The sequence below is a fragment of the Peromyscus leucopus genome, chromosome 14, assembly GCF_004664715.2.
Source record: "Peromyscus leucopus breed LL Stock chromosome 14, UCI_PerLeu_2.1, whole genome shotgun sequence".
Taxonomy (NCBI): Eukaryota; Metazoa; Chordata; class Mammalia; order Rodentia; family Cricetidae; genus Peromyscus; species Peromyscus leucopus.
In genome coordinates this window covers 24,033,725-24,048,976 of record NC_051075.1, presented here as the reverse complement: position 1 = coordinate 24,048,976, position 15,252 = coordinate 24,033,725, and the positions used below count along the sequence as shown (strand labels likewise).

The 15,252-nt window shown below is 42.4% G+C and overlaps 1 protein-coding gene across 4 annotated transcripts in view; it reads left to right on the top strand.

Annotated features, from left to right (window-relative positions):
* The window catches only part of Baz1a (bromodomain adjacent to zinc finger domain 1A), an 89,361-nt gene that overhangs the window by 53,718 nt on the left and 20,391 nt on the right, over window positions 1-15,252 (top strand). For 2 of the 4 annotated variants that reach the window (XM_028869709.2, XM_028869710.2), the window contains exons 10-18: window positions 597-735; window positions 1,908-2,054; window positions 7,269-7,364; window positions 7,497-7,721; window positions 8,099-8,264; window positions 8,448-8,555; window positions 11,439-11,563; window positions 12,882-13,481; window positions 14,746-14,909. In XM_028869709.2, coding sequence (XP_028725542.1) covers window positions 597-735; window positions 1,908-2,054; window positions 7,269-7,364; window positions 7,497-7,721; window positions 8,099-8,264; window positions 8,448-8,555; window positions 11,439-11,563; window positions 12,882-13,481; window positions 14,746-14,909 — 1,770 coding nt within the window. The remainder of the gene's footprint in view (window positions 1-596; window positions 736-1,907; window positions 2,055-7,268; window positions 7,365-7,496; window positions 7,722-8,098; window positions 8,265-8,447; window positions 8,556-11,438; window positions 11,564-12,881; window positions 13,482-14,745; window positions 14,910-15,252) is intronic. The other 2 variants (XM_028869712.2, XM_028869711.2) reach the window with 1 other exon arrangement.

Here is a 15,252-nt window from a genome sequence, read left to right as displayed (position 1 = left end):
GACGGGAGGATGTATCTCTGCGAGTTTGAGGCCAGCCTGGTCTACATACTGAGACCCTATCTCAAGAAAAAAATTTTGGTGGATTGGTTTTTTTCTTTCTTCAGTGAGATGGATCCAGGCAGCCTGCAGCTCCCTCCGTCTGTATCACTCTCATGCTGAGATTGTAGCCTGTCATAGACACTCAGCTGAAATGTTTGTCTTGATAGAAGCCTGTTTTCCTAGCTTTTAACCAAAATGAAATAGCCAGTTGTACAGATGTCCCTTCTTGGCTTCCCTGGGTCCCACTGTTAGTTTGTCTTCAGAATCTGAGCATGATGGAAGATGGTTTTACTAGAAGAGTGTCAGAAATACACTTCAGCCTAAAGTCCTTTTTTTTTTTTTTTTCGGTAAAGGAAATGTCCTTTCCTCATAGTTTGTTACTATGAACTCTGGTACAGTAAAATTAAGTTCCTAAAGTAAATGTGGTAACCGTCCAGGGCTGAGGGCCACTAATGCACATGGGACAGTTTTACTAGGTAAAGAATATGTTAGGATATGTATTCCTTTAACTTTCCTGTACCTGGTTCACATATTCCATGGATTGTTTCACCTTGCAGGAACTTCCAGAACCAACTCCAGTGAAAACCAGACTACCTCCTGAGATCTTTGGTGACGCGCTGATGGTCTTGGAGTTCCTTAATGCATTTGGGGAACTCTTTGATCTTCAAGATGAGTTTCCGGAGGGAGTAACCTTAGGCAAGTACTCAAGTTACCTGTTGCTTGCTACGTGACAGAGCTTTAAAAGCAAGCATCTTTCACAGTTCCTAGGGTCGTTGGACAGAGCTTCTCATGGAGAATCTCCCATATGATCGCAGTCACAATGCAGAACTGGGATCATATGAGGCTTGACTGGCTAGTTGTAAGATGGCTTCTTGATGTATGTGCCTCAGTCCTCTTCATGCCCCCCCCCCACTAGGAAACATACACTACTAGGCTTGGAACTGGCACATCCTTACCTCTGCCACCATGCACCAATGAGAACAGTTAGAGACTGCCTAGAACTCAAGGGGTGCAGAGGGGACCCCACTTCTGAGTGAGCAATGTCTGCCTCTAATTTATGACTAATTTACCTGTGTGTTTAAAAGCTTTGTATAAACAATGATAAAAGAATCTAATGTAAGGAGGGATTTGAATCAAATTTAAAATTTTTATCCAATAAATTTTTTAAGGTGCATGTAGAAAGCCTCCAAGACAGAATTGCATTGACATTCTTATTTTAATAAGAATACATCGACCAACAGGGCTTTCAGAATTTTCAGTTTCTCCTTATAGGCTAGATTTAAGGCATGAAGCCTTAGGAATCAAGAGCATTTTAGGTAAACAAATTAGGAAGGAAACATTTGATACCTATACAATATTAGGAGTCAAACTTGATAATTACCTCTCCTGTGCACTCCTGGGTAAACAACATCCTGTACAGCTCTCAGGAACAGTAGGGCAGTAATAATCAATTATGTGTTTTATTTATGTTTGCTCTCGCTGACCCAGAGCTTGCTGTGTAGACTGGTAGAACAGTCTGCCTTCATCTGTGGCAGTCCTGCCTCTGCCCCTGAATATTTAGGAAGAGGCATGCATCTCCACATCTGTCTAAAAGTGTATGTTTTTAGATGTAGCTAGAGTTGTGCCTCGACTTTAGATTTAGATGTTATCTTGGTCCAGGAAGGCTATTTGACATTCTTTAGCGCATTGACTGTGTTGAAATCACATTTATTTTGGTTCAGACAGTAAGTAGTGGATCCACTTTCATAAACGGACCCTAGGAGAACAGTTGCACACACTGGTGTTGGGTGAATGTTTCTTATTTTCCAGTGGAGTTGTGTGTTCAGTCATGACAGAACTTTAAACTCTTCTAAACGTTTTATTCGCAGAAGTGTTAGAGGAAGCTCTTGTAGGAAATGACAGTGAAGGCCCACTGTGTGAATTGCTTTTTTTCTTCCTGACTGCAATCTTCCAGGCCATGGCTGAAGAAGAGGAGGAAGTAGCCAAAGAGCAGATAACTGATGCTGACACCAAAGGTCAGAGTTCAACATCATTGCTGAGTGAACTAGTAGCGCTGTAGTAAAACTGGATTTGATGATGATTTCAAAACTAGTTTTTCTTTTGCAGTTAGGAAATAGAGTCCTTCAGTTTTTCTGATGCTAAGTCATATTATTCTAACAGCATGTTATTAGTTGTCTATAAAAATTTAATATTGGTGTGACCTCTCTGTGACAGTCTCCCTGAGTGGTCTTCCTTTTTGATTCTTTACATTTCCCCTTGTCGTTTAGATGGCTGGTGTCTGTGATGCCCTGTGTCGGGAAAACGTCAACTCTTATTCCTACTTCCTTTCAACGACATTTATTGCTGATTTTATTGTAGATCTGACACTAGCATTTGAGGGACATTATCTTGATAGTTTGAATTAGGAATTTTGTTCTTTAAATTATATGCTTTTAAATATCCAGGGTCTGTATATGGTATGTTAACCCAGCAAAACTTTCTTGTAGAAAACATCTAAAAATATGCCAGGAGTCTTTTGAGCACTGGACTGGGTCCAGCTGTCTAGCCCACGTCCATTCTCAGACACACATTTCCTTTGACTTTCTTAGTAGACAGCATGGGTGGGTATGATCACCTAGCATCACAACACCCTGGCTGGGTTCACCAACACCCCTCAAAACTGGACATGGGGAAGCACGCCCATAATACCAGCACTTGGGAGTCAGAGGCAGGAGGATCAGAAGTGCAGGGTCATCCTCAGCAACACACTTGAGTTCAAGACCAGCCTGGGATGCGTGAGATTTTTTTCAAACAAAACAACACGCTCCTTGTTTTGTTTACTTCCCAGAGTCAGAGGAAATGTTGACATTTATATATGTAAGATATTGATTTGGCTTCCTGAATGATATTCTGTGGACTCTGCCACACACGAGACTATGGACTAGGAGCTTTGTGTGTAAAAATCTTAGGAAGGAAGTCATCCTGGGAGGTGTCTCAGCGGCAGTGTTAGTGGACAAAGATGGGACTTCCTTCCTCCAGTCTGATTTGTTTGTTTTTTTGGCCCTAGATAGTTTGGGTTCTCTACTTAGTCCCTGGATTAATAAGATATTGATAGGTATGTATAGTGCTGTCTGCTGCCTTCTGACTCTGTGGTCTGAGTTGAAGTGGAACATGTTCTCCAGTTCAAGGGCTCCATGTCACCAGAGGCTCCATGTCAAGGTGGTTTAGCAGCGTGACAACTCCCTTGTTCATCTTAGGTGATTAGGTCAGATGAACATAGTCGTATAGCCGTTGTGTTATTATTAGCCAGTAATGTCTTAGAGTCATTGGTGAAGTTATGACCTTGACACAAGACGAGGCTGGGTTTAGTTCCGCTTTTAAGATGGGTGAGGTTTTGCCAATTTGGAAGTGCAGGCCTGATGACCAGCGTTGGATCCCTAGAACCCGTGTGTAGACAGAACCAACATCCAAAGACGTTGTCCTCTGACCTCTGCATGCATGCCTGCACTCTTACACATGTAAACACGCACACGCATGCACACACGAGTGTAATAATAAGGAAAATGATTTTTTTCAGGAAGAAAGTAGAATGAAAAGGAAATGGTGTGAAAAATCAGTTAATGCCAAGGGAAAAGTAGAAGAAGCTTCTGGTCTTTGAGTTGCTGGTTTTCTATTCAGGATTTGCTTGGTCTATACTTACTTTCTTTTTCTTCTTTTTTTTTAATAATATGAAGGATGGACAAGAGGGAGGAATTAGGTTAATTTGTTTTATGTGTTTTTATTTTATGTGCATTGGTGTTTTGCCATGGGTGTCAGGTCCCCTGGAACTGGAGTCACAGATAGTTGTAGCTGCCATGTGGGTGCTGGGAATTGAACCGGGGTCCTCTGGAAGAGCAGCTGGTACTTTGAACTGCTGAGTCACCTCTGCAGCCCATGATCTATACTTTCTACAGCTCTGTTCTATACAGATCAGTCTCAGATACAGAAATACAAATACAGAGTCCGTCTCCGGGTAAATGCTCGATATAGAATCGAGGTTCCATTTGAAATTCTAAATGTTAGAAACTGGAAAACAAAGCATAGCATCCCCCCCTCCCCTTTTCTGTTATTACTAGTTAAATTATATATGGTTCAGTGATGATAACTACCCAGGAAATACTTTTTCCTCTCCCATCTCAATAACAGAAAAGGTTTCTACAATCTTCCTGAAAGCAGTGAGGTAGAATTGATTTTTTTTTTTTAAACCCACTTAACTGGCCTTACTGAGAAGGTATTCCCTGTAGTTTCTAATGAACATGAAATTGCGCAGGAAAAAATAGGATTTTGTATTAGTGGTGAGAAAACTCAAATTCAATAAGGTTATTTACTGCCTATCACAGTGTGTAATGTAAGGACATCACCCAGATGAGGAAGATAATACTTTTCATTTCCCATGCAAAGAAACAGAAATATAAGTAAAAGAAACATGGCTAATAAGGATGTGATGGATCACAAGTTTAGACAATCGGATCTGTAACCCCATAATGACTATATTATATTATCTTAAGAGGTAACAAAGTTAGAAAGCTATTTGTTTTCTTAGTGTTTCCCATATCTGATTTCATTAGTCCTTGGGATCTCTGTTTTTATATCAAATCTTAGAATTTTTGTCAGTTTTTAAAATCTTGTACTAACCTTATCAGGTCCTATATTCCTGCCTTTAGTTTTTTGTACTTCTGTTGCTGTTTTGAGCTAGAATCTCTTATAACTCACATTGGCCTTGAACTTGCTTTGTAGCTGAGGTTGACCTTGAACTCCTGCTTCCTACCTCTACTTTCTAAGTGCTGGGATCACAATCATGTTCTACCATAACCAGTTTCCTGTCTTTAGTTTTATACCACAAGCTTAAAATTCTTTGAAGGGCAAGAGCATCCTCATTAAATAGAAAAGTTGTGAGGTCCGTTCCCCCCCCCTCCCCCCATATCTTACTGAGTGTTGGAATTGTGTATACCTCTTTGTACACACAATTAAATGATCTAGTAAGGGGCTAGAGAGATGGCTCAGAGGTTAAGAGCACTGGCTGTTCTTCCAGAGGTCCTGAGTTCAATTCCCAGCAACCACATGGTGGCTCACAACCATCTGTAATGAGATCTGGCGCCCTCTTCTGACCTGCAAGCAGGCAGGCAGGCAGAACACTGTACACAAAATAAACATTTAAAAAAAAAAAAAAGATCTAGTAAAGCTAGGTATGGTGGGAGGCAGAGACAGGAGGATCTCTGCGTTTGAGGCCAGCCTGGTCTACAGAGCTCAATACCAGGACTATAGATAGACCCTGTCATAACCCCACTCCCCCAAATCTAATAAATGTAACTGCTTCATATAGTTATGCTGGATACAGTTCAGCCAGGTGATGCCGAACATTCTAAAGAGGTACCTGGAGTTCTCTAGCGTCCAGTGTGGTAAATAATGCAGTTTAAGAATACGCATTTTGAGCCGGGCGGTGGTGGCGCACACCTTTAATCCCAGCACTCGGGAGGCAGAGGCAGGAGGATCTCTGTGAGTTCGAGGCCAGCCTGGCCTACCAAGTGAGCTCCAGGAAAGGCGCAAAACTACGCAGAGAAACCATGTCTCCAAAAAAAAAAAAAAAAAAAAAAAAAACCCACGCATTTTGAGCTGGAGAGATGTCTCAGCAGCTAAGAGCACTGGCTGCTCCTGCAGAGGACCCTGGTCTGAATTGCAGCACCCACAGAGGCTAACAGCTGTCTGTAACTCCAGTTCCAGGGCATCTTACACCCTCTTTTGGCCTCCTTCAGCACTTGTACGTACATGATACACAGATGTGCACTAAGGTGCACACACCCACGTACTTTTTTAATGTAAATACATATTTTAACATGTCATATTTTATGTAATACATAAAACAATCATTCTGTTAATGGTTCAATACTTCTTTATTTCATATTTATTTATTTATTTATTTATTTATTTATTTTGGTTTTTCGAGACAGGGTTTCTCTGTGTAGTTTTGGTGCCTGTCCTGGCTCTCATTCTGTAGACCAGGCTGGCCTTGAACTCACAGAGATCTGTGTGGCTCTGCCTCCCGAGTGCTGGGATTCAAGGTGTGCGCCACCACTGCACAGCAATGGTTCATTTCTTAAGGCTTCTGTAGCCTTTGTTCTAAAATGCTACAAGATAATGTCTACTGAGAAAGAGATCTAGCACACTTGTGTGTCTCTGTCAGGAAGTATGGGTAATCATAGTGCCTATTAGTGTTAAATTTGTTGTAGCTTTATATATAAATTGAAAAATGTAAAGTTTTAGGTCTTGTATTTCTCTAGTAGGAAAAATATATTTGGGTTAGGTCTGGTAGGTGTGACTTGAGCATTTTCACTAAATTTAATCAGGAACCTCTGTGTGGTCCTATTTATGCTTTGTATCTCAACATCAGTAATTGTGATCAGACTTGACCCCAGGGCTGCCTTTTCCTAGGAAATGTTGGCTACTTTTCATTCTCTAAGGTTCATTTAGTCAACTGGAAATGTTGCTCTGTGAATCACATGTTAGAGTGTTGAGGAAGCCCAGAAGCAGACTAGCTTGCGTCCTGGTGGGCGTGCAGGAGTAGAGGGACCAGATGGAGGCAGAATTCTCACCTCCTGGCATCACTGTAACAGAGGATTCTCTTGTGTTGAGCTTCTCACTTAAGAATTTCTTCTCTAGACTCAACCTTAAGAAAAATAAAATTCAGAAGAACGGAGTTGTCTAAAGGATGTATTTTAGCAGTGCTAGAGCCAAAATATGGCCTGCTGCTTAGAATACCTTCAAACACCGCTCTGTAAGCGCAGGCGAGCTGGTTTACTTGGTCTTGTTTCTGGCGAGCATGGAGGGTACAGTTGGCACTTCACATTTTTGTATCTGTACATTATAATTGGGAAGAGTTGTTTATATGACGCTTATGTATTTGCACCAGTAGATTTACATTGAAAGAGTGAGTTCTTTTCATTCTAAAATACATTTTGCTATTTTTGGAATATGTAAGTTGTTGGTAACTTGGAAATTTTCTTCTGTGTGCTCTATAAGGAAATGTTAGTGTACAGTCTGTTCCAGGATCTGTTGCTGTAGGTGGAGACCAAGAGAATGTGAATGATGCTGTGCTGGGAGTTGGTTCTTCTGAGGTCCCTGAATGTTAAGCTGTGTGTGTTTCTTTCATCGTTTTAAAAGGGCATTCTTCCCAAATATTCTTGCACTAGAATAAAGTATTTATCTCCTTAAAGATTTATCAGAGGCTTTGGATGAAGATGCAGACCCCACAAAATCTGCACTGTCTGCAGTTGCGTCTTTGGCCGCTGCATGGCCACAGTTACACCAGGGTATGTGTGGGCTTTTTTTTTTTTTTTTTTTTTTTTGGTTTGGCATTTTATTTTAATTTATTAAGGTACATTTACATTGCTGAGTATTCATTGTTTATGTTCTAAATGACTGTTTTATTTTTAACAATATAGGCTGCAGTTTGAAAAGCTTGGATCTTGATAGCTGCACTCTTTCTGAAATCCTCAGACTGCACATCTTAGCTTCAGGCGCTGATGTGACATCAGCAAATGCAAAGTACCGATATCAGAAACGAGGAGGATTCGATGCTACAGACGATGCCTGCATGGAGCTTCGATTGAGCAATCCCAGTCTGGTGAAAAAACTCTCCAGCACGTCTGTGTATGATTTGACACCAGGTAAACTCAAGATGGAATTTTTCTAATCTGCTTCCTTCTTGCCCATCTCTTTTATCCAGAAAACTTGGCCAACAAGAAACCCCAGAGGATAAATCTGTCATTAAAGAAAAGTCCATTTTATTGTTAGGATAATTTGGTTGATTTGGTTTGTTTCATTTTGAGGCAGGATCTCACTATGTAGTCCTGGATGTCGTGGAACTCACTATGGTAGACCAAGCTGGCTTTGAACTCACAAAGATGGGCCTGTCTCTGCCTCTCAAATGCTGCTACTCCTTGTTCTTGACTAGGCATCTTGTCATTGAGTTACAAATTAAAAACTGTTAAGTGCTGTTCCCCTTTGTTCTCATTGATAACACAGAAATTATCCATTTTGGCAGGAGAAAAAATGAAGATTCTTCATGCTCTCTGTGGGAAGCTCCTGACCCTAGTTTCTACTAGGGATTTCATTGAGGATTACGTGGATGTATTACGGCAGGCCAAGCAGGAGTTCCGAGAGCTCAAGGCCGAACAACACCGCAAAGAACGAGAAGCCGCGGCCGCTCGGTAAGCGGTGCTCGCTGGCTGGCGCTCTTGTGTTGGGGCACAGGACCGGCTTGTGCTGATGTGGGGTGTTTCTCCAGAGCATGGGGGTGGATTTCCTCAGCGTGGGAGCACTGTCTGTAAAGACACGATGCTTTGGGAAAAGTGTCTTTGTCAGGTGGACTGTACCTTTTGTCTGACTTTCAGAATCCGTAGACGGAAGGAAGAAAAACTTAAGGAACAAGAACAGAAAATGAAAGAGAAACAAGAGAAGCTGAAGGAGGGGGAGCAGCGGAGGTCAGCGCCAGACCTCGGGTATGGCTGGAGTTTCACTCCTGCGGCTGTGTTTACTTAGATACATAAAGAGTAAATAAACCAGACACCTGACACACTGAGGTGCTTTCAGAGTTTAGAAAATTAATTTTCTATAATTATATTAAAAAGCTTATGAAATTTATGTTTAGACTCTTATCAAGTATACATGGGTTAATTTTTAGCCTAATTTTTGAGAATATAAGAACTCACTTTTTTTCTCCTTTTTTTATTTTATTTTATTTTATTTTACAATACCATTCAGTTCTACATATCAGCCACGGGTTCCCCTATTCTCCCCCTTCCCACCCCCTCCTCTTACCCCCAGCTTACCCCCTATTCCCACCTCCTCCAGGGCAAATCTTCCCCCAGGACTGCGATCAACCTTTTAGACTCAGTCCAGGCAGGTCCAGTCCCTTCCTCCCAGACTCAGCCAAGTGTCCCTGCGTAAGCCCCAGGTTTCAAACAGCCAACTCATGCAATGAGCACAGGACTTGGTCCCACTGCCTAGTTGCCTCCCAAACTGATCAAACCAATCAACTGTCTCACCTATTCAGAGGGCCTGATCCAGCTGGGGGCCCCTTAGCCTTTGGTTCATAGTTCATGTGTTTCCATTCATTTGGCTATTTTTTTTTTCAATAATTGAGTAAAACCAAAATTTATTATAAGCCACAGTCGTCCTAGGGACCTCCATGCTATATATATATATATATATATGTAGCCTCTATGGTTCTATGGGTTGTGGTCTGATTGTTCTTTATTTTATATCTAGAATCCACTTATGAGTGAGTACATACCATGACTGTCCTTCTGGGTTTGGGTTACCTCACTCAGGATGATTTTTTTTTTCTAGTTCCATCCATTTGCCTGCAAATTTCATGCTTTCATTGTTTTTCTCTGCTGAGTAGTACTCCATTGTGTATATGTACCACATTTTTTCCATCCATTCTTCCGTTGACGGGCATCTAGGTTGTTTCCAGGTTCTGGCTGTTACAAATAGTGCTGCTATGAACATAGCTGAGCATGTATCTTTATGGTATGAATCAGCATTCCTTGGGTATATGCCCAAGAGTGGGATGGCTGGGTCTTGAGGTAGTTGGATTCCTAATTTTCTGAGAAACCGCCATACTGATTTCCACAGTGGTTGTACAAGTTTACATTCCCACCAACAGTGGAGGAGTGTTCCCTTTGCTCTACATCCTCTCCAACTTTTTTTTTAATTTTATTTATATTTCAAGACAGGGTTTCTCTGTGTAGCCCTGGCTGTCTTAGAACTCACTCTGCAGACCAGGCTGGCATAAAACTCAGATCCGCCTGCCTCTCCCTCTTGAGTGCTGGGAAAGACATGCACCACCACTACCCGGCACCTTTCTCTTTAATTAATGTTGTAAATGATAATTTTCTAGAAATTATATCTCCTGCCTAAGTGATTCATTTTTTTCTCCCCTCCACAGCCACCAGCAACATAGGTACACACTGTTTCACAGTCCTGAGCCTTACAGAGGAATGGGATTATATTCAAAGGTTGATTTCTGCCATCCTTGGTAAATACCAAGATAGCCTCAAACATTAATCCCCTGCCTCTGCTTCCCAAGTATTAAGATTATAGGCATATGCCACCACACCTATTCCTAACAGTATTGGTAAATTGTAAAAAGTAACAATGTAGCGTTTATCATGTGCTAAAAGTGTAAACAAAGTGGTCCACATCTTCTGCATCTCTACAGAATATTACTTAGCCATAATCGGAAAGGCAGTTCTGTTGTGTACTACAATACAGATGAACTTTGAAAACATTTGTGCTAAATTAAATAATGTAGAAAGTGAGTATGTAGTGCTGGGGGAAGGATGGGAAATGACTGTTAATGAATATGAGGTTTTCTGTCAGAATAATTAAAATATTATAGAATTAGTGTTAGTGATTGCGCGGTGTCTTAGTCACTGTTCTGTTGCTGTGAGGAGACGCCATGACCAAGGTAACTTAGAAAAGCAAGTGTTGAAGCTTCCAGTTTCGAGGGTTAACTCTCATCATCATGGTGGGAAGCAGGCAGGCATGGTGCTCGAAGGGTAGCTGAGAGAAAGACTGACTAGGCTGCTCTTTTGAAACCTAGAAGCCTACCCACAATGCCACACCACCTAATCTTTCCCTCAACAGTCTCGGACTAGGGACCAGACATTGAAATACATGAGCCTATGGGGGCCATTCTCGTTCCCACCACCACAGGCAATCTTGTAAGTGTGCTAAAAACACCACTAAGTTGTACCTTTCAGATGATGGTTTTTCTTTTTTATAAAAAGAGATTATTTTGGCTCTTTAAAACTGGTCTGTCTTCATAGCCCTAGCTCGCACCACTGTGCCCAGTTTAAATGGTGGAATTCACTCTTAACGGAGTCATAACAGGTTCTGCTCATTCCACCCACTCACTGGAGCTGAAGTGTGGTGCTGCTTCCCCTGGTGTTTGTCTCTGTCATTTCCCTGCTTGGAGCCATGGTCACCACCTAGCCATCCCCTGAGCATAGATCCACACCATCCACTTTGTCAGCCAGATTGCCGTCAACATGCTCCCTAATCTCCTTTCCTGTCTCTAAACTCACTGTGGAGAGTACCCCAGCAGCACCTGGTACTCAGTACCATCTGTAACTCCAGTGCCTGGCATCCAAGCCCTCTTCCGGCCTCCACAGGCACCAGGAGCATACATGGGGTACATGTACACACGCAGGCAAAACACATCCACATGCACATGTATACATGCAGGCAAAACGCACAGACGTGAAATAGATCACTCTGCCCACTGCTCTAGGGCCAAGCATATCCATACCCTTCCACATCTTGAGTCACTCCTCCGTACTTTCTCAAGAGTTGAAGCTCATTCCTTTTCCTTTCAGGGAGGAAGGACGGGAAGATTTTGACACTAGTACTGAGAGCAAAGAAACAGAGCGGAAAGACCTGGACCCTGATGTGGTTACTGAGGATGAGGAGGACCCCGGGTCCCAGAAGAGGAGCAGAAGAGGTATCGGTCAGATCATTTATGGCAGGATTGTCTGTTTCTCGGCTAGGTCTTAATTCAGCTATATTCAGGCCAGCCCTAAACTATACAGAATTGACCTTGAACTCCCGATTTTCAGGCTTCTCTGAGTTTTAGGTATATGCTACTTGAATATCTGTGTGGTGTCTTAAACATCTGCCTTACAACAGCTCATGATGAGTTGTAAAAATGACCAATTTGTTATAAAATGATGTTGCGGAAAACATTGCTGTATCTTCATCAAGAGAGGGTCTCACTATATAGTATAACCCAGACTTGCCTGGAACTTTCTTTTTTTCTTCCCCAAGTCAAGGTTTCTCTGTGTAGTCCTGGTCATCCTGGAATTTGCCTCAGGCTGGCCTCACTCAGAGATTCACCTGCCTCTACCTGCCAAGTGCTGGGATTGAACCACTATGCCTATCATAGATCAGTGTTTCCTAACTTCAAATGTTAAATATTTGAGAGGTTGGTGGCAATTTGAGACAGGGTCTCACTTTGTAGCCCTGGCTGGCTTGGAACTCACTGTGTAGACCAGGTTAGCCTCACCTATCTCTGCCTTCTGAGTAGTTAGCAAGTTTTATTGAACCTGGTTTTACTAGTTTTTACTTTATAATGTATTAAAGCAGTGTGCAGGCCTACACACAAAGACCTCTCATTCTGTCTTTACACAACTTACTCTACATGCCCAAGAGGAGGAGATCTAGTGTGTCCTATTCTTAGCACCCAGATTCTGGTCAGTTAAGGCCCCAGCTTCAAATACAGCCACTGTAAGAGCCTGGGCCTCAGTCTGTGGATCTGAGAAACACGGTTCAGTCCATAACACAGTAAATTGTGGTTAGCTCTGTGTCTCGTATTTCCTTCCTTCCTTCCTTCCTTCCTTCCTTCCTTCCTTCCTTCCTTCCTTCCTTCCTTCCTTCCTTCCTTCCTTCCCCCCTCCCTCCCTCTCTCCCTCCCTCCTCCCCTCCTGTTGTTTCAAGACAGGGTATCCCTGTGTGTATCCCTGGCTGTCCTGGAACTTATTCTGTAGACCAGACTGGCCTCAAATACAAAGATTCATCTGCCTCTGTCTCCTAAGTTGCTGTTACCACAGCCCAGCATGTCTCATATTTGTTTAGTGAAAATGTAAAATATAATGAAACTGAGTATGATGGCAGAGTCCTTTAAGAGCTCAAGGCAGGTGGATCTCTGTGAGCTCCAGGCCAGCCAGGTCTATATAATGGGACCCTGTCTCAAACAATAACAGCAACAAAATCCAAAGAAACAAAATAAATAAGATCTAATGATCCATTTTATTTCAACATAGGGAGAGCGGGACAAAATGGAGTTAAGCAGTGTGTGAAGCAGGAAGAGATGAGCTGCTGTATAAAGCAGGAGCCTCTTCCTGCTGACGCAGAGGAAGCCGTGAGACAGGAGCAGCAGCAGAAAGAGAAAGAACTCCTCGACAAGATCCAGAGTGCCATCGCCTGTACCAATATCTTCCCTTTGGGGCGAGACCGCATGTACAGGCGATACTGGATTTTCCCTTCTATTCCTGGTTTGTTTATAGAAGAGGATTTTTCAGGTCTCACCGAAGACATGCTGTTGCCTAGACCTTCAGCATTTCATAATAGTGCACAGTCTCGTGATCCTCAGGTGTCTGTTAAAACTGAAGAGCCCTTCATGTCTGAATCTACCTCCAGCCTTGACCAAGGTCCATTGGACGATTCTGTACTGCTGCCAAAACCAGTGCGTAAGCCAAATCGGTGGTGCTTTTACAGCTCTCCGGAGCAGCTGGAGCAGCTGATTGACGCTCTCAACTCCAGGGGGCACAGAGAAAGTGCCCTAAAGGACACCCTGCTGCAGGAGAAGAGCAGGATATGTGCGCAGCTGGCCCACTTTTCTGAAGAGAAATTCCACTTTTCAGGTAAATCTTGTTTGTTTATTTTGTTTTGGAGTCAGATTCTCCTTGCATATCCCAGGCTGTCCTGGAACTCACTGTAGACCAGGCTGGCCTTGAAACCACGGGGATCTGTCTGCCTCTGCCTCCCAAGTGCTGGGAATGAACCATCGTGGGATTTTTTTTCCTTTTTCTCTTCCTATATTCCTAATCATTGAGGATTAAATCTATATCAAGCTGTTACATATAGGTTAAAATATGTTAGGTTTCATTTTGACCTGCTTTTAATTTGCAAATTATAGTGTGGGCATAGAGTTCTTTATACAGACAAGGTTCACAAAATGTCTTTATGTCGCTTGGATCATGAGGAGCCATCTACAGTATAAGCAGGTCTTTCTCATTCCTTGTCCGTGGACGGACTGCTTGTGTTATTCAGCTTTGCATTATTGTAACAAAACAGCTTGAGGGAAAGCAACCCAGGTGTAAAATTACTTGGTCATGTAATAACTTTAATATTCCAGGAACTGCTAATTTGTTTCCCAAAGCAGCTACACATTTATTTTCCCACTCACGGTGTATGAAGATTGTAGTTTCTCTACTTGCTTGTAAACTAACGTTCTATTTCAGCCATCCTAAGGGGTTTGAAGCCTCACTGGGGAGGATCCATTTGTATATTTTCCTTTAAAGAAATGTCTGCAAATATTTGCCCATTTTGCTCAGTAAATGGATTATTTATCTTTTTGTGTGTATTATATGTCTATTTCTATTTATGTGTGTTGGATGTCTTTATTGTAAGAGTTCTTTGTATGTTCTGGATACAATGTGATGACTAGTTTCATGTCCATCTGATACAAGTTAGAGTCATTGTGGAAGAAAAAGTCTTGCCTCCATGGGATTGGCCTGTGGGGAAGTCTCTAGGGCTTCTTGGTTGACGATTGACGTGGGAGGGCCCATCTCACTGCAGGAAGTGCCATGCCTAGGCAGCTGGTCCTGGAGGGCATAAAAAAAACAGGTTAAGCAAATCACGAGGAGCAAGCCAACAAGCAGCAGTCTTCCGTGGCTTCTGCCCAGTTCCTACCTCCAGGTTCCTGACCTGATAGTTATTAGCTGAAATAACCCCTTCCCGCCCAAGCTGCTGTTGGCCCTGGTGTTTATCACAGCAACAGAAACCCTTTCCCAGATTTATGGTTGTTGCTATTGAGGATTCGTGGTGCTTTCTTGTCAAAATCATGTCACATCTTCTTTTTTTACGGAGAAAGTCTTAATATAAGAGATTTGATGGTTATTTCAGACAAACCTCAAGCTGATAGCAAGCCTATTTCTTCTCGGGGACGATCTTCCAATGCATGGGACACATCACAGATGTCTGCAGAGAGACAGCTGGAGCTGCGCCTCAGAGACTTTCTCTTGGATATTGAAGACAGAATCTATCAAGGGACATTAGGAGCAATCAAGGTTTGCGCCTCCTGATGTTTATAGCTTAGCTAGTATATGTAAATATTTCTAAATGTTTTATATTTTCATCAGATGTTGAAATATATAAGGATATTTTCTTCCTTAACCAACTCCTGCCTTCTCTGCTTAGTCAGGTCAGTTGGTTGTCTCCCAACTAATGGGGCCTCATACATACCGGGTGGTGACTCCAGGGAAGTGCATCTCCAGCTGCTGGTCTAACACTGTAGCCTGGATTGCCTGGAACTCTCCATCCGCTTGCTGGAATTACAGGCTCTCACCATCATGCCTGTTACATACGCTCTGTTCATGTCTTCACCATTGTTTACTGTGGGGCTGGGAAGAC